The sequence below is a fragment of the Syngnathoides biaculeatus genome, chromosome 22, assembly GCF_019802595.1.
Source record: "Syngnathoides biaculeatus isolate LvHL_M chromosome 22, ASM1980259v1, whole genome shotgun sequence".
NCBI lineage: Eukaryota > Metazoa > Chordata > Actinopteri > Syngnathiformes > Syngnathidae > Syngnathoides > Syngnathoides biaculeatus.
The window spans coordinates 12,558,980-12,578,811 of NC_084661.1; the positions used below are offsets into that span (position 1 = coordinate 12,558,980).

At 42.2% G+C, this 19,832-nt stretch overlaps 2 protein-coding genes across 2 annotated transcripts in view; one reads left to right on the plus strand and one right to left on the minus strand.

Moving 5' to 3' along the window:
* The window catches only part of LOC133495169 (retinol dehydrogenase 13-like), a 31,280-nt gene extending 14,106 nt beyond the window's left edge, over nt 1-17,174 (minus strand). Inside the window, exons 1-4 of the mRNA XM_061809481.1 lie at nt 17,141-17,174; nt 16,890-17,014; nt 14,079-14,167; nt 5,313-5,471 (exon numbers count right to left, since the gene is read on the minus strand). The gene's annotated coding sequence lies outside the window, so the exon portion shown is untranslated. The remainder of the gene's footprint in view (nt 1-5,312; nt 5,472-14,078; nt 14,168-16,889; nt 17,015-17,140) is intronic.
* sbk1 (SH3 domain binding kinase 1) lies at nt 5,964-11,150 on the plus strand (the record flags this gene model as incomplete). Its single annotated transcript, XM_061811112.1, has 3 exons — nt 5,964-6,252; nt 6,327-6,529; nt 7,718-11,150. Coding segments are annotated over 3 exons (1,314 nt in total), but the record flags the coding sequence as incomplete, so codon positions are not given.
* Nucleotides 17,175-19,832: the final 2,658 nt, after the last annotated feature.

Here is a 19,832-nt window from a genome sequence, read left to right on the forward strand (position 1 = left end):
TTGTTTAAATGTAGAAAATCGAACCTAACTCGCTTATAAAAACTACAATGATATTACTCATGAGCTTTCCAAGTAAAAATCACTCACCGTGCTTTACATGCGCAGTAGGATTCCAAGATTTTATCCTGTTGGATTTCAATATGAAGTTTGTGAGGTGTCAAACTTTTTTTTTTGCATCAATCGCCAACGTTTCGCTGTAACTCTGACTTTGGGTCCTGCTCCATCCAAAAATCTTAATTCCATGTACATATCCTTGCGTGAAATAGCTGAGACCTCTCTGTAGAGCTCTCTTGAAAGCGTCTGACGCATTTGGCAAAAAAACGTACCGCAATATTATCTGGAATATACGTTAGAGAATCGACTTCGAACCTGTTCTGTTCAGTCACCATTTTGGAAGCTTGTGGGACATGGCAAATGTACCTAAGGGGGGCGGAGCTTAAGATCGCCAGTCGGAAAGGTCCAAGACTTCATCACTGGAATGAAGTGGATTTTTTTGCAGTATATGCTTGTACTAGTGCTTTAATTGAAAGTTGAATTTTTTGTTACATTTACTTAGTGGGCTCTTAACGCTCTTCTTTGTGGCGTTTGACATTCGTCAGAACAATTTTCATGTAACAGGGACTTAAAGTACAGCCTGTGAGTTCTTTTGCCACCTCTGCTAATGCTGTTAAACATTAGATGCTTCATTCCCAGCGCAGTCTGAGTCAGAGGGGGCGGGGGGGGGGGGTGTAATTTCATCACCGTTTCGGAGGAAGTAATCCGTGGAGGAACTCCGGTGAAGATGTGTTTCCCATAGTTAGCTGGAACGCGTTCAAATGGGGAACAGGAGACAAGGCCGTTCACGAGCTCAGTCATCCCCAATGATGACTCATTGCAGCAAAAAACAAGTTGTCCGTAACTGGAAAGAGCGAGACCGGCGCAAAATCTATTTACTTCTTGTTATTTTTCTTCCCCGAGTCCCTTGTTTGTTTTCAGGAATAAACAAGAGGGACAAGGACTGCGCTATAAAAATCGGTAAACAGTATAAAGCTGCTGACTCTGATCCCCTGACCCAATTTAGATACACTGATGTTTCTGCTGAATCTTAAAATACGCTTGTTTTACATGAAAGGGTGCCGCATCATCATTAATACCCTCATTTTCATATCTCCCGCATCCAAAATGTAACGTGTGCTGGATTTTTTTTTTTTTTTGAGCTTTTTCAAGGCAGTTATTGCTGTACCATGCCAAGCGGAACTAATTGTGTTCTTATAGTTTGGGGTGAATCACTGATGGTGTGGTGGTACACACGCCTGCCTTTGGTGCTGGCAAGTGTGGGATCGATTCCCGCTCAGTGGTTGTGTTGATATCTGCCCTGCGACTGACTGGCGACCAGTTCAGGGTGTAGTCCGTCTTTCGCCCAGAGCTAGCTAGGATCGGCTCCAGCTTTCCCGCGACCCTTGTGAGGATAAGCAGCTTGGATAATGCCTGGATGGATGGTCTGCCATGTATACCCGAAGCAAAATACTAGAAATACCTTCCAGCATCACAGTGTACTACTGCATTACCGCAGCAATCGCATAAGAAAAGGTACATACTGTATGTAAGGAAGGCATTTATGTGTCAATTTTGTCATGTAAAAGTACGGAACACTGAAAAATATGATACATAATGCTGCATATGTCCTGAATCATCTCAAAAGTTGGAAAGGTTTGTGAAACTAGGCAGACTAGGTCATGACGTAAAATATCTCGTGTATATTTTATCGTGACATTTTCTCCAAATGTTCGGAATGAGCCGAACATTTGGAAGACGGAATGGCTCGAATCTGCTGGTGAGAAACGAAATAATTGGACCAAAAAAAAAAAAGGGCTGTTTTCCAGAATCCCATCTAAAAATGTTCTTATTTTCCCCGCTCTAAACTTTTCAGGAACGAAGATTAGAGATTATTTTTGGTCCGCGCTTGCTTTCAAATAGTTATTAGGAGATTTGTTTCCACGCGCTTACGGGGATGTTGTGGGATAAAGAATTTGTCGAGAGGATCTAAACATGCTTCGCGTATAACAACCTCGTGAGCTGCTTTAAATTGCTGACAGATTATTTAGAATGAGTGGGCCTGGATTTAATAAACTGCAAACAGCAAACGGTGCCCGGAGCTCATCTGGAGGTGGTGGATGAGAGGACAAGAAGGCTGCTTTCATTTTTTTTTTGTTTCTTTAAAAAAAAATTTCTACCGTAAATTTGTAGAGCCGTAATAAATACTGTAAACAAACCACCGTGTCAAATACTATAAAAAAAAATGTCATAAATACTTAGAATGATGTGACTTGAACAGAGGGATCTAAAACAAAGTGGCAAAAAGAGTTAAAAAATAATTATTAAATCCAATAATTACATCATCAGAAGCTTTAGTTAAAATAAATAAATAAATTAATTAATTAATCCGAATAGGCGCTAAACAGGTGTATAGTTGTTTTTTGCCTTGGGCGGACACTGATCCCAGCTGCTCATGGGAGACAAGGCCCCCCTTTCTATGGAGCATCGTAGTCGCGCTCCGGACCCTTTGAATCCCCCCCCCCAAAATAATCACATCATCCTGCCAGAAAGTCACAGAACTTCACCCACGTACCTTCCGGGCACAATACGGCGGATTGTGGATCACACCTACGACGTCGTCGCAGCTGTGCGCGTCGCATGTCGGCACTCTTAATCCAGTTTTTAGAAAGGAAACAGGCACACAGCATCCCTCGCTTATTGATGTTCTTGAGGATGGGGCGGGGTGACTTTTTGGGAAACTAAGTACTGTAATGTGATTATGTGCTATGCCGGAGCGAATGTTCTGGAGAGAGTAAACAAGTACTGTGAACCCTCAGCATTCGTGGGTTAGGTACCGAGATCTGCTGCGATGAGCATGTGCATTGCTCCCGCTAATTGCACTAATTACATTCCGCGTAATGGCTTAGATCATTTGTCTTTAAAGTGGTGCCTTGAGATGTGAATTTAACTTGTTCCGTGACTCATTGTCATGTCTTAAATCATCTTTCCTTATTGAAATGAATGGAAATCCCATTAATCCGTTCCAGACAAATGAATTCCCTAAGTAAGTAAGTAAGTAAGTAAAGTAATGCAGTCCATACAAACAGAGTAATAAGATAATTATTAAGAATGTAAAGAATTAACATTATATATTAACGTTATACGTAACGTGCGTTATGTATAGTTTGACAGTAAACTTTAACTGGGGGTGGCATTAAACAGCTTTGGTTTTGTGCAAAAAAAGCTAAATCAAAGACATCACCAATTAGTCGACCTCAGTTCGACTTTCATCACATTATAGTCGACTGCAACAAACATGTAGTCGTTCACCCCCTGTGGTATCTAGATATGTAATTGTTTATGGATAACCTTGAAGAGCTAGTACGAGAAGTTTTCTGAGAAGCTTCATATCTTGTGGGTAGAGCTCGATAAATATAGCTCCAGGGTGAGTGCAGCAGGATGTGACAATTTGCAAAGCTTGTTCTTGCCTTCTCCTTCTTCCAGTCCAGGAAGAAAATAAACATTGCCGCGGAAAATAGAAAGCGCGCCCAGTGTATTCCATACTCGCCGAGCACGTGTCTTGATTTGAGCCTGGAGATAATTATGTAAGACTTTGTGAATCCTGTTGCCTACTCTCGCCGGCTGTTGCCCACTCGACTGCGTGTTGCCTTGGGGGAGTCCGAAAAGACCTGACCGTGTTCCATGTGGACCAGTCTTGGCCATGATGTTACGGTTAAATATTGAAACGGGACAGACGGGAAGCTCGGTCTTGCAAAGGTCATCAACGAGAACATGTAATGCGGAACAGATGCACTCATGGTTATTATACCGTAAAACTTAAAACAATTGCTACGTAAATACACACAGAACATACACGGAGGCGTATAGTCTCTCTGCCCTGTGGGAACAACGACTATTCCTGCAGTTTACTTTCGGGACCTTCTCCGCCTCTTGTTCTTGGTCTTCATCCCGCTGCATATATTCCAGTAGACCTCAGTGCTGCCCCGCATGTTGTGGTACAACATTGTACTATACCAAACTATAAATATGTATATTTTTAGAACTACTTATAGCAATAATTTCAATCCTAAATATACTATCACAAATCCATCCATCCATTATCCAAGCCGCTTATCCTCAAAAGGGTCAAGTCTTTTTTTTTTTAACATTTTGGCACCACACGTAACTTTCTCTAACGACGGCCACACACTCTTCTTCCTAGTTTACCTTGCAACGCCCCACATGCGCTCTTAAAGGGGTACACTCATAATTACAAATGTTACAGTCCTTACACAGCCTATCAATAGGGTTTATAATGACAGAGTACTTATGCGCTGCCCACCACCGAATGTTTTTTTTTTTTTACATAAATATATGCCTCTGTCGCCAAGCATTGTTGGCGAGCGCACATAAGTGGGGACAAATGAAAAAAAATTCAACCTCCAGACCAGTTTATTGTAAAAACTTGGAACGCACTTCGGCTCACATACCACACACTGGGGTGTGTGAATATTGTTGTACTGATCATGTTTGGTTCTACCTATGCATATGAAAAGTCTTTCTCACATTTAAGAAAAAAAACATTAAAAGCAAACTACGTTCACGAATAGTGGATGGAATCCTCAAGGGCTGCACGAAGTTTAATTTAATGACGTATGAAATAGACGACCAAGGCATCAGCATGGAAGCCGCATTAATGGTGAGAAGTACTTTTAAATGCATTTAGAGACTTATCCTAAAGTGTTGGTGTTCCATAAAATGCACGAATACACTTGTACTTAGTTTGGAAAAAATATTATATGGCTCTTTTGGAATTACATTTTAAAATATTTGCCATTTACGGCTCTCTCAGCCTAAAAGGTTCCCGATCTCTGCTCTAGATGGTCCAGGTGTACCGAATGAAATGTCCAGAGGTCGACCGAAACAAAAGTAGGTTACAAGGGAAAGGAACAACAAGCTTATCTGTTGGCTTTGACCGTCGATTGAAACAGGCCATCAGCAAAATTGCTCTGAGTGATTTGATGTCTATTAGTGTGTGGATGATTATGCCGGATCCCCCACGGCCTCACACACACACACATTTAAACAGATGTATCCTTTTTTCCATTTTCCAGTCACACCCGAACCCGACCTGACTCGCCGATTTTAAATGAGCAGCCGGTGCGTATTGCGCTTGTAGAACTAAGCCCGAATGTGCCGTAAAAGTAACAGGTGATGATGTTCTGTTTCCCGGAACGCGCTCGGCATATTTTACCGGAATACACCTCGAAACCGGTTCCATTTGTTAGCTCATCTACCTGCTCCTATTGATTTTCCCGTCAGCGTCTGCCGGTAAGTGCAGCGAGGAAAGTCATTCTCGTGGCCGCCTCGGGAAAGCTCAACCAAGTGATGTCCAGCGGACTCGGGGGGGGCTCTTCCTTTTTGCACATAGAAATGGATTCTATGCTTATGATAGTCTGTAAAATAATAATAATAATAATATTAATTCTGCTATGGGATATTCCATGAAAAAAAAAATCATGTAGACAATGCAAACAAATACTTGAGAGCAATCAGAAAAAAAACTGTAATCTAGCAATGACTTTTATTTGGTGATTTACAGTAAGTGAGTGGTTATTGACGGCTATAGATGTCAAATATGTACATTAACTGGAAAAACTGGCAGTGAGTGAGATGGTCTTGAGCTTGTTTTGGGCATTTGTATTTATCAGTGTCCTCTAAGTGACTCTTTAATGTCTTTTTTTTTTCTTTTTCAATGGCGTTAACGTTCCCCTTGCTGCAACACTCCTTGAGGTTCAACTGGAGTTCATCTGATTATCTTAGAACCCAGGACACTCTTTTTTTTTTAAACCCATTTATGAATTCAAACATTTCTATAACGGACAAAAGACTGATAAAAGGATGAAAACAGATACCAGTGCCGCTGTATTTTCTTCTGACAAATTCACAATGACTCTGAGCAATGTTTTCCTTTTTATTCCCCCCCCCCTAGTCTGCCGCACAGCGTCAAGGCCAGCCTGTCCCTTTCTCCGACGGGGCCGGGACGGGTGGGCAGCGGCGGGGGCTCTCCCACATCCAAAATAGCCCCGGGCGAAGTCGGCGTGCCTGTGGAAGACATGCAAGCCCTTGCCATCACCTCGCTTTCCGCTGCCGACGTAGCCAAACAATTTGAGCAGATCCGCGAGCTGGGGAAGGGCACGTATGGGAAAGTGGACCTGGTGGCGCACAGAAACCAAGGTGAGTGCATCCAACCCTCGGTTTTTCTGCAATCTGTGAACAAATCTCATCACGTTGCCGTCTGATCTTTCCAGGCACTAAAATGGCGCTGAAATTTGTTACTAAAAACAAGACCAAGCTGAAGAGTTTCCTGCGGGAGTACAGCCTCACCGGTTCGCTTAGCTCAAGCCCGTTCATCATCAAAGTCTTGGACGTGCTCTTTGAGACGGAGGACTGCTATGTATTTGGACAAGAATACGCTCCCGCCGGGGACCTTTTCGACATCATTCCCCCACAGGTAGCGCCATCACGCTTGTCTCCACCAATCATCGTCTTCGCTCCGACACAGCTGCTCCAATCACGTTCAGATGGCGCACTTTTAACAAGCTCTCCCGGGGCCGGTGCCTTTTCTCAGTTCTATCGCTACGAGAGCAGCTCTGAATTTGCTTTAGAACTTTTTTCTTTTTCCGCTTGCCTTTCTCATTAAAATTGCGATTCCAGCGGAACGCGAGCCTAGAAACGTTTTTCCTTTTTTCTTATTGGAGAAAATCTGCGTGTGTCCTGAGCTTTAGTTTGTTTTCCGCTTTTAACAACATGGTGAAAATAATGATTTGGAGAAAAGTATTGGGACTCCTGTACTAGGATCAGGATTCTGCGTATACTTTGCTTCATTTTGTAATGTAGGGGTGGCCAAACCACAACCTCTACATCCAGCCCAGCTCTCCCAAAGAAAAAAAAAAGTCAGTTAATAGTCAGTTAAGATGTATTTATACGATTTGGAAGGACAATATTTTTTAGCCATTTAATTAATTTAGTTGATTTTGACAAATTTTACATGTATCAAACATTTGATTAAAAATTTGGTTATGAAGACAATGATGCAAATTGTCACTTTTAGAATTTTTTTAAAAAATCTGTATGATTTAATGTCTTACTAAAACTATTTTACTTTGAGCATTATTTAGATTTTTTGTGGAATTATTTAATTTAAAATGTAATAAATTATTTCATTAAATATTAATAAAGTATAAGCTATACATAATAGAATGATCATGAATAGAGGAAATTAGGGGGAAAAAATTGACATCTATAGATGTGCTGTAAAAAAAATACTAATTGTGTAATTTTCTGTGACTGACTAATTGATGTTTATTTACCAATAAATTAATTAAGGCCAAAGCTATATCTTTAAGTAAACTCAAGTGTTTTATATAAAATTACCACATAGGCTATTTTAATAGCTCTCCTTTGTGAAATACAAAATGTTCAACAAAACCATATTCCAAATTAAAATGTGAAAAAATATAAAATAAATAATTTTACATGCACCTTTTTTTTTAACCTTATCTAATAATGACTTGGCCTATTTGTCCATTTTAAAAATCACACGTGCCACTACTGTGGATTTAGTGTCTTGTGTGAATTCTTCGTATGTTCCATTTCCATAATAACGTATTACATCTTCTCATCTTTGTCTTCCTCTCAGATGGGCCTGCCAGAAGAAATGGTCAAACGATGCATGCAACAACTTGGCCTGGCCCTGGATTTCATGCACAGCAAAAACTTGGTGCACCGGGACGTCAAGCCAGAAAACGTGCTGCTGTTCGACCGCGAGTGTCGCCGCATCAAACTGGCCGACTTCGGCATGACCCGGCGGGTGGGCTGCCGCGTGAAAAGGGTGAGCGGGACCATCCCCTACACGGCCCCGGAGGTGTGCCGGGCCAGCCGCACCGAGGGCTTCTTGGTCAACACCAGTCTGGACGTGTGGGCGTTTGGAGTTCTGGTCTTCTGCATGCTCACAGGTAACTTCCCATGGGAGGCCGCCTTGCTAACAGACACCTTCTATGAGGAGTTTCGACGCTGGCAGAAAGCTGGATGTCCCGTGGGAACATATCCGTCTCAGTGGCGCCGATTCACTGACGACGCCCTGCGAATGTTCCAAAGGCTTCTCGCCGCAGAGCCGGAAAAACGTTGCGGGGTCAAGGACGTCTTCTGCTTTGTCAAATACGACCTGGTGAGCGAGCTCAGGCGCAGAGCCTCGTACCGCGCAAAGAGAGGCGAACGGTCCAGCTCGGGGGTGTGCACTGGCAACTGCACTTCATCTTCATCCAATTCTTCCTCCTCACGCACCTCCCACAGACATCCAGAGCCTTCCACACCTCCTGGAAGCTCCTGCCTTCGCCCAGCTCCCCTCAAACGGAGTGTCCTCTCCGACCCCAGAGAGGAGGCTGGACAGCAGCAGGCTGCAGGACGGGACAAGAACAAAAGCCAGATGGTGATGGCCACTGCCATTGAAATCTGTGTGTAACTAGCTGGCTTTTCAATGTTTTGGCAAAGTGTTCTCTATATTAAGGCCAACTTAAAAGGCAATTTAAGAGAAAATTTCAGACCACATAGGAAACAAACTTCATCCATCAGGAGCTTGGACCTGGCTAAAAGCCTTTTAGGTTTGGGATTCATGGCCAAGGGCAGCTGAGAAAGCGTGTTACCATGCCAAGAGAGGCGAACGGTCCAGCTCGGAGGTGTCCACTGGTGACTGCATTTCAGCTTCATTCACGTTTTCTTCCTCCTCACAGACCTGCCAATAACACTCGTAGCCTTCCATGCCTCCTGGAACCAACTGCCTTTGTCCAGGTCCCCTCAAACATCTACCCCAGAGAGGAGGGAGGACAGCAACACCCTCCGGGATGGTACATGAACAAAATCCTGAAGCTGACGGCCACTGCCACTGAGATCTGTGTGTAACTGGATGGCTAGTAACTGTCTTAGCAAAGTGATCTCTATATTTAAAGTCCATAATAAAAGGAAGTTTGAAAGAGTAGCTCAAATCACATTGGAGATAAATTTCATCCATCAGAAACCAGTACTCAAAACCTGAGCTCAAAGCTCATAGCTTCTAATAGAGCTTCATCTCTGATCCCAGAGAGCAGGAAGGGCAGAAACAGTCTCCAGGACCGGACAAGAAGAAAAGCCAAATCGTGATGGCCAAAACCACTAACATCTTTGTGTGAGCACACTTCCATTCACCAGTTTTCTATATAAGTCATAATCTGTTCAGGGTCGGTCAAGGAGCTGGAGCCTGTCAAAGGTGAATCCAGCCAAAAGGCGAACAACATCAGAGGATTGTTTGCCAGCCAGTCGCGGGGCACATAGTGAGACAGACAACTATTTATACATTTGGATCTGTCACTGAACTGTACCAACTTTCACTGCATTAAAGTCAGGGAACTGTACCACTGCAGAATCAGTGACTCGTAAGCACACTTGAGTAACTAGATGGCTTTTCACAGTCACGGCAAAGTGCTCGGCATTCTCAAACTGAAGAAGCTCAAGATAACGCTAAAATCCATCAGTACCGGAGACCCAGGACCAGGATTCATGGTCAAAGTGTACCTCTTCCTGGCGTATTTACCACAGACGCCCGAAGCTTTCCAGACTTACTGCCTTTGCCCCTGAAATGAACCATCCTTTTCGCCCCCTGAGAGGCCGCTGGACAGCACTAGTCTCCAGGACAGGAACAAGAACAAAATCCAGATAGTGATGGCCAGCATTACGATGTGAGATATTCTGCAGACTTTGGCAGCGCACGCCAAACAAGTGATTCCCCCCAGCACTGTGGTTGTGGTGCTAATAAACACATAATCACATTTGCTCACTTTATAGGAGAGGTTCTAAAACCTTTTGGGTCAGGGATCCCCCTCAGTATCCTAACGGCAACCGATTAAACATAATTACCAGGTGCAAATGATACAAGTGGGGATACCAGTTTCAGAACCGCTGCTTTTCAGTATCTCATCTCACTTCAGAGGCCTCAGATGACTCAGAGGCCAGTGATTTTGGAGCAACAGCGTTTGGCTTCATCATCCAGTGCATTACCAGACTTAAGTTCAGAAAATAGACCTCTATGTAGCAGTTTGTGCGGGACACGTTTTCTCGTGTCTCAGACGTGTGCATCACCTCAGGACACTTGAGTGGATCACTTCCCATTTTACTAGTAATCTATTCCGGTAAATCCATTGTATGCAGGTGTCGGAGTGCTGATCTCCATTTACAGGAACATTTTATGAGCGCAGAGGTGTGAAAAAAAATTTTTCCTTTTTCTACTCGTGTGTGTGTGTGTGTGTGTGTGCGTGAGCTGCGAACAGGAAAGCACAATATGTTTCTAAAAGTAAGCGGACTCTCGCTTCATATTGTAGATGCATTTGGTATTTTAAAAAGTGCTTCGTAATATCAGGTAGTTCAACTATGTAGCTGTACTCGTTTTCTAAATCAGGGGAATTTGTCACCGTCAGGTCAACACGTTGTATGTAGCAACTCGATGGGACAGAATGTACAGTTCAATGCATCACTAGAGATACTCTAATAAGAACTTATGATGGTGTTTAACCCAGTAGCTGCTACTTGTTCTCCTGTGAGCGCTTTGTCTGATTTGAATTGCTGGCCGCGGTGTGTGACTCAGTGTTGGGTTTGTAGAAACCGAACGCTTTGTTTTCACCTACGGTTGATTTCATTTCGAAAACTGCCCGGGGTATACTCCATGTATATGTAACTTGAGACTTTGGTCCAAATTTGTTTGAAACACCACACTCGTGTTGATCTATCAGTTCTTAATCTGTGGTGTGTTCTTTTGATGACGAGTTTCAAAATGATGTTTACAAAAAAACATGCAATGGAGGGTGATCGGCGAATTGGCTGTTACGGTATTACGTACGGAGTTGACTTGGCACAATCCTACACTTTGCTTTTCTGACGAGTGTCAACAGCGGTTTTAGTTCACCTGTTATAGGGATGGATTAAGGTTGACACAACCAACGTCTTGGCAAGGGATTAAAAAGTGTGCTAATATTTTACTGTGTATCAGAGACGCACAGCTACAGTACGTACAAAAAGTATTCACAGCTATTAAAAAAAATCTCAAAAGAAAGTTTGTCACATTGTCATTTTCTGTTGTTCTGTGTAAAATTTGGAGGAGAAAAAAACCCATTCCATTTGAAATAAGGCTGTAACATAACAAGATGCAGAAAATCAATGCTTTTGATATTTTCTGTATGGACTGTACGCTGCCTTCAAATGAATCCCCATCCCCCTCCGCCCCCGGCCCTTCTTCCCTGTGCTTGTCCCAGGTGTTTGTTATCTGGAGAAGTGCCCTCTGTGTCAGCTACTATTGTTGCACGAGCTGATGATGGGTTGGATCGTTCACTTCAGCTAACAGTCGTGTCTAATTACAAGAAAAAGCCTGTGAATGCTTCAGCGTGCGCTTCGAGCCATGGAAGTTCATGTTTTTATCTGTTCGTAGACCCGCTCATGATTGTGTCGGTGTTGTTTTCATCCCCCCCCCAAGTTTTCACGCTGACGGCCCATCAGCTCTGTTGCTATAGCGACACTGCCACATTGCTGATGTCGTCGAGCTTCTGTCCTCCTTGAGTCTAAATGAACCCAAATTAAATAACTTCACAGTCACACGCAGCCATTGGGAAAAATTGCTCGGTTTCTTGCAATGGACAAAATTAGTAGACATGAAGGTAAAATAGCAAAGAGTGAACATAGTTTAATTATCCAAAATTTAAAACATTCACTACAAAAGTAATTGAGATTCTCTGTATATTCGTTGTCATGATATATGGCGCCAATACGCAAAGGTTTTCATCAGAAAAGTGCTTGAGACACATGGATGCAATGAATGCAAATGTTGATAATTACGGAGGACATGGAACAAATCGGATTCAAATATCTCCTCAACTGCTTTTGTAATAAGTGTTGTGAACTCCGATGAGACGAGGTACGACCTGCACTAATGGAGGCTTAATTGTGGGATTGCAAGTAGGGTGATAAGATGGAAAACTTTAAATCGTGTATATCCTCCATTCTAATAGATGAAGGTGAGTCATCCACACCACCGCTTCAATTAGATGCCCTCCCTTCCCTCAGGACATTAAAAAAAAAAAAAAAAATGGTGCCTCTAGGTAGCTGCAATAACCTTTCCTATTGCCGAGTTAATTTCCCCCAAGCAGTAAAGTTTGCTTGGGTGCACGACATGCAGATTTTGTTGGCGAAGGTGTAGGCAGGACGTTGATAGCCGCACGCACTCCAGAAATAGCGTGACAAATAAAGGCCTCCTCTCAAATAGACGCCTCCTTCAAATAAAAGTACTGTTGAGGATGTACACGCTCCGGGAAATGAAAAACTGCTATACTGCGCACTTGAGAAAATAGAAACTCCCAATCACAATTTCAGGAAATAATAATACAGTAGTGACAATAGAGCTCGTGCACGTGACGTCACCATTTTCACGACGCCGTATTGACGGTCAAAAAGAGCTGCTCGACAGTGTGGGGGACATTGAACCGGAGGAGAATATACACAATGCCGGAAACTTGTTGTGCTGTTGGTTGTCACAACAGACGAGACAGATGGAATACCAGCTGAAAAGAGCAGAAAAGATCGATGGATTTCGGCAATTAAACGTGATGGCTGGTGCCCAAACAAATACACACGACTGTGTAGCCATCACTTCACTTGAGGTGGGAATTATTCTTCTCAATCTCAAATTCCCAAAAAGTATTTATAATGCCAAGTTGGCTCATTTGAGAACAATGCGTTTTAAAAAAAAAATGACAGGGAGTCGTCTCGAACGTACACAGAAGCGTGTTGTGGCCACACGTTAATCTTCGGCAGACTTTTTTTTCCCTAATATGCATTGTTCTCAAATGAGTCCAATACGTATTTAAAAGAAGAAAATGAACCGCCGGTCACACAGAGGTTTTTGTAGGTTAACGTGTGGCCGCAACGCGCTTCCTTGTATGGGGGCTGAAGCCTATTCTCGCGGTTTATTTTCTATTTTTTAAATACGCATTGGACTCATTTGAGAACAATGCATATTTAAGAACAAAAAAAATGTCTGTCACGGAGAAGTTTACCGAAGTTTAACATGTGGCCGCAACACGCTTTCGTGGACGGAGGAGCCGACCCGCTGTCTTTTTTTTTCTTCCAATCATAGTTAATGAACGCGAGTTTGTGTAAAACCAGGTCTCGTTTATATAAATATTGGTATTTGTATTGAGAAAATCTGAGTGGCTCCATCGCTATAAGGGATTTATTCTTGATTGAGAAGGGATCCAGCTACGAAGTATTTGTATGCGTTCAGACTTTTCTACGCTTTCAAACTCTTCCGTGTAAGTCTCGACAACTTACTCACCAGATCCATGTGTAGATCCAGTTGTTCAAGACAAGCGGAAGCTGGTTAATAGTCAAAGTTCTTATCAGCGAAAACATCGACTTTGGGATTAAATATGGGTCCTCTTTGCCAAACGGTCGTCGTGCAATAAGACGGATTTTCGGGTCGTCTCCAACCGACTTAGCATTGAACAATACTTTCTTAGACCAGCAATATGGCGGCGTAAACAAAAGTCACGTGATTTGATGACGTAGGTGCACGAGCTCTGTAGGAAGTGAGAGTGGTACAATTTGCTTTAAATGTCCAAGATTCTCAGCTATAAGCTGAACTGGATAGCGCAGTCATTGGGTGGAAGCCTTTCATTTACCAAACAAATCATATTTCATGAGAAATAAATAAACGGCTGGTTTGTGGACCCATTATCATTGTATTATTTTCATCAGTTTGTATTGGTAAATAATTTGTAAAATGTGACATACCCACATAGGTCTTTACCAATAGTATAATAGTTAAAAAAAAAAAAAAAACAGACATGATTTGGACAAAGGGGGTTTCGGCCCGACATCAGCGATGTATATTTGATTAGTGGCGGTTACGTGATCGTGCGGCAACTGCGGCGTAATTCAAACGCCGTCGTCACAACATCCAGGAGACAAAACCAAAAGAGGCTCACCTTGACCTTCCGATTCAGATGCTTGACAGCGAGGATGAGCGAGACGGCCGCAATTAGCCTAGATGTCCGTGTTTTTCCAATGAGGTTATCTGCATTGTAGAAAAGGTCAGGATTAGATAGACGGTAGGTGGTGCGCATATGTAACAGATAAAAAAAAAACAACAACATTATATAACATCCTGCATAACAGTCGTCGTGAGCCAATATGACTCAGTATGATGCCACACGATTGTTACATTATTCGCAAAGCAATGCATGACGTTTTTTTTTTTTAAACTTTTGTTGCTGCAAATAGACTGTTAACAACCGCTGTCAAGTTCGTCGACAAAGGTTGACAAAATCCAAGCGATAAGCCTTCCACTTCATCCGAAAAGTCAGCGTTTTCCCAAACTTAACTGAGCCAACAGAAACAAACGCGGCAAAAATGTCACAATAGGCATAGGTTAATTATAGCTTCTGCCATCTAGTGGAAGAGTATTTAATTATGCTGTCAAAATATGTCGTTATCATAGATAAATAAAGGTACATTATTTATGGTCGCAAACAATTTTCAGACCAATTAAGTGCAATTGGATAACTTATAGCACATGTGATCGTTTCTCATGGAACGTACTGGTTGGGAATCATTGCAATAAGCAAAACCATTTTTTTTTTGTTTTTTTTTTGCCACCCAGAGTTGTTGTAGAATCTTGTAAATAAATACTTTGTGTCTTTATTAAATGAGAAAGATGGTAATATATGTTGAAATGAAATACAATTATGCACCACTTATTATGACTCTTGGGAGTGTTTTGGTGTTTGCTCATCTCATCGGCAAACGGTTGATCTTGCCCTGCTTTTAGATTGGGAGTGGATTAAATATTCTTTAATCTGGTCTCACGATCATTGTTATGTTGTAACATTATATTGTAGCAGTACTTTTAATCTTAATATTGTCATCTGCGTTACATTAAATCAGGCAGTTTTTCCTGAAATGTCTTAATTACAACATTTTTTAAATGTTTTAATGATTTTACTTATCTTATTCAGTAATTTGCTGACAATTTACTGGAAGCACTTGAATTGACATTTGTAAAAAAAATTATACATACAATGCACATTTAAATATTTTCTTTTGTTTAGATATCTGTTGATTGTTTCATAGTGAAAGAGAGCATTAATCAAAATAATATTTGACTAAATGTAAAAAAAATAAATTTTCAATTCATTCTAAATTATTTTACAATCTGTATATAAAAATAGGCATTCATTTAGTTTTATTTACATGTGTTTTATTACAAAACTTAACTATCACAATCATTTTTAAATGACACAAAATGAATATTATCTTAAATAAACAATTTTACATTCATTTTTTATTTTGTTAAACTATTTAATAATTATTGCCATAATTTTAAAAATAGTATAAAATGATACAAATCCTTACAACAGTAGTTTCAATTTGCATTTGACACATTTTGCATTTGTTTTCTTTTTGAAATGATTATTAATGTCCACCTCATCTAGTAATGACCTGGCTCCTCCGTCTGCTCTTCCGGCTGAAGGTCATGTAAGGCTTTGGTGTCCAGACTTTCTTTCACATGATCCCCGTCCTTTCCCCGAGCCCAATTAACTTGGCTGTAGATAGGGGGAGGTTATCTTCCCCCCCTCCACCACAAACCAAGTTCAAGGATGCTTTGAATTCGGAACGCGGCGGAAAATGAGAGCGCCATCAAACTCCGACGCGACGCGACGTCTTGCTGTGACAACGCTGCAGACCTTGGCCCTAGTTGTTTATGAGTTTGAACAGGGATACGCAAGTGTGGAAGGCAGCTGACGAAAGCTAATCAGTTCAGACGGCGGGAGAAAGGAAAGGTCAGCCATGACACGCAGGATTATGAAAAGAGAAAGCTGCCCTTCTCTGCTCTGTGATTTTGTAATTATCTTTTTAAAATTCCCATTTTTTCCCTACACGGCTTATCATGATAAGTCAATCCTGTTTTTCCTGCTTGACTAATGTCCACTGGGACCAAGCAGGAAAGGTTGTCCTTGTTTTGACATTAGTGAAGGATTTAGAGCACAGAATAAGCAGGGGTGGCCAAAATATGGCCGTTCTTTACAATATCAAGACTTTGAGGGGGGAAGGGGGAATCAAGGTTGTAGAAGCCTTTACGCTTTAAGCAATGGCTATTTGAACACAAACAGTGCAGCAACACATGCTGACAGACAATATAACGATACTCTGTCATACATTTCTCTGTGAAAATGACTTTTTTTATATTACATCTCGTATTGAGCTTCGTTGTGACAGTCATCTTCGTGTATTTGTTGCAAGTCTTGTGCGGACTGGTGTCCAAGGCATGCATGAACATCCATCCATCCATCCCTTTTCTTTGCCGCTTATCCTCACAAGGGTCGCGGAGAGTGTCGGATCCTATCCCAGCTGTCAACGGGCAGGAGGGGGGGACACCCTGAACTGAACCCTGAACCCGGACCTCAGAACTGTGAGGCCAACACTTTACCAGCTGCTCCACCGTGCCGCCAGCATTAAATCGTTGAACATTATTTGATTATGATATTAGTGTATGTTTTATAATGAGTTTTTGGCTGCTGTTTGTGGGGAGAGTGGAACGCAGTCATACCTTTTTCATTCATTTCAGTGGGAAAAGATGAAAAGATGATATCCGATTTTTTTTTTTAGCTAGAATGGTCATGTATTATATCTAAACACTGTAATGGACACAAAATACAAAATACAGCACAATACTTTACATCCTCGATGTTTTTCCACAGGCGTGGCGCTGAGAACGCTGCATAAATCTAGATAGTCACCTCAGCGGGATGACGGCGTGTCAAGGGAGGTTTCTTCTCTCTTTCTGTCAGAACCACATCATGAGAATCCTTGCTGGATCACAGCTGGAGAAGCGAGCTCGGTGAACAAAGGGGGAAAGGAATGTCTGGTGGGGGGGTGGCACACAAAGTGGGACAAATGTGTTTGTTATTAGAAACGCAGGACTGAGTGTTCCCCCACTATACTCCGGTTTGTTGTTTGCACCCCTAGAATATCGTGGATTTTGACTTACTGTGTGCGGGGAGGCAGCACGGTGGGGCAGCTGAAAAGCGTTGGCCTCACAGTTCTGAGGTCCCCACATCCCAAAAACATGCAACATTAATTAGACACACTAAATTGCCCCTAGGTGTGATTGTGAGTGCAGCTGTTTGTCTCCATGTGCCCTGCGATTGGCTGGCGACCGGTCCAGGGTGTGCCCCGCCTCCTGCCCGTTGACAACCAGGAAATGCTCCAGCACTCCCTGCGACAAAGAAAATGAAACGGCCAATGACTTTTGCATCCTATGTTAACATTAACATTCGCTATACAGTATATCGTATCGCCTGTTTGAACAATTCAGCATTTAATTATGCGATTGTTAAGATTCCTTTGTTTATGTCTTTGTTATGACAAAGAGCTTGAAGCAAGTAACGTTTGCCTCTTTGTTTTTTAGAGAAGCGTATCATTATTTTCTTTTTTTTTTTTTTCAAGCTCCTCTGACAGTTCTCGGCCGTGAGGTGCCAAATTGATCTTCCCGTCTCCAGTATGACAGAATGTGAGCGTGGCAACGCCAAACTTAACACACCTGCTCCCCCCGTTCACATCCGAACCCCTCTAACACTACTGGAGTCACATGACGCTGGAGAATTTGAAAATGGCTAATTTAACCCAATTTGGACATTTTCACAGACATTTGTTGCCAGGCGTTTTTGACATTAACGACTGTGTGATGAGTTATGAAGAAGAAGATTAAAAATCTGACAGTAGGGAATACTGCAAACATGTAATGGACACCTCTACTGTTCAAAACCTACCAGGAATATCATCAATAATCATCTCGGGACGGAGGGGAAAAAAATGCTTTTCTCAGACAATGCGACCCAGAGCTAGATGGGTGACAGGAAACCATCGAATGCTCCGTGGTCCAACTTCTTTTGTCGACGCCAGACGTAAAACTCTCAGACGGTGTGTGGTGCTCGGATGGCGTCGCTATGGCAACCGAGTGTAGAAGAGGACACTGACGTTGTTTTGGGGAAACAACGCGGCATCGTCAGAATGACAATCGGGATCGGAATCATCATTATCATTAAGAACGTTAAAACGCGCAGGGAATTTGATGTGGTAGTAATTAATTGACTTTACTGCAAGCAAGCAATCAAATGAAACATTATAAACATTGCAGATGTTAAATAAGATAACGGTTCATTAAAAAGTAACTTATGTAATGAAATCAATTATACATAAAATCAATTATAAATAATGAATTATTTTAGCTCACTAGCCTAACACATTATTTTGTGACAGCGTAATGTAAATTCTAGCTTTCTGACTGTTCTAAAAGTACAAGTACGACTGTCAGTGGTACACAAGTGTTTATTTTTATGTTGCTATATACCGGAGCAGTTTCTAACCAACACTCGCACAGAAGCGATAACATCTTTTGATTGGAAAAAAGCACACCGGCCTCAGCTCGGAAGGCGGGATGGATTTATCATGCTGAAACAGAACATTATGGATCACAAGTCCAAACTATTTCCTCTCCTCGCCTGTGCAGTAAACATCTCAAACCCCCTTCAGAGTTGTGGTAAACAATAGCTTTGTCGGCTTGTCATTACCAGCTTGTAAATTGCAAAGCCCGGCGGGATGCTGCTCATGCGAGGCTCGCGATCGCTTACTTTCAATTATGTGCTAACGAGCGCGCTAATGAGTCGGGGCGAAGAGAAGGTGAACATGAATCGGCGCGGCTGCGACAGTCGCGAGACGGCCGAGTCATTCGTGTCCGAATTTGTCAGCTGACAGCGGGAAGTGAAGTTTTTCCAAGTCAGACGAATTATAGAGTTGATCGTTTCCTGCTTTGTCTCGACTGGATAATGCCAATTGATCCTTTTGTTGTTGTTGTTGTTGAGTGGAAGCAAACATCAATCTTTCCACATTAAGGCTGGAGTTATAGATCCAGTACAAGCATGCAACGCCCACAGGGAAGTACCCTAATTCCCCAGCCTACGGAGCGCACCTGGTTACAAGTCTCATAGAGTACATTTGGAAAGGAAATTCCATTTGGTACGTACAGCTATGTAAAAGCCACAAGTGCGCACATTAAAACCAACATTGAAACATGAGATATTTGCAAAGAAAGACAGTATACAGAAAGAGTTTAACGCTAGCGCCGCTCTAACACTAGTCCTAACGCTAGTGCAGCGCTAACGTTAGCTCTAACACTAGCACCACACTAGCGCTAACAAAGCCAGTTAAAATAAAACCTACTGGTAAATATCACTGAAACAAACCAGTAACACAGCAGCAACACGCTAGCACAACGCTAGCGCAGCGCTAACGTTAGCACAGCGCTAACACTAGCGAAGTGCGAACAGGGCCAGTAAATGTCACTTCCTCGGCACATATATTCCACCGGTCTCATTCTTACCTTTTCCGCTCACGTGACCCCTCGCACAAATTAGACGCATCATCGCAGGAGTTGAAAGGATGCGAAAAAAGTCGTCGCTTGTAGGCCGGAAATTACAGTAATAATACAAATAAGGAACCCCCCAGCTAGGGTCCTCCGTAATCACTAAGATATCTTTTGTTCAATAACTGACATATAAAATTTATAACTAAGACCTGAAAGCAAAATTTGCAATTATGAAAAAAACTGTTAGTGCGGCCTGTACATCATTAAACTGTGTTGGGGGAGGGGGTGAAGAAGAGAAAGAAAATGAATTTAAAAA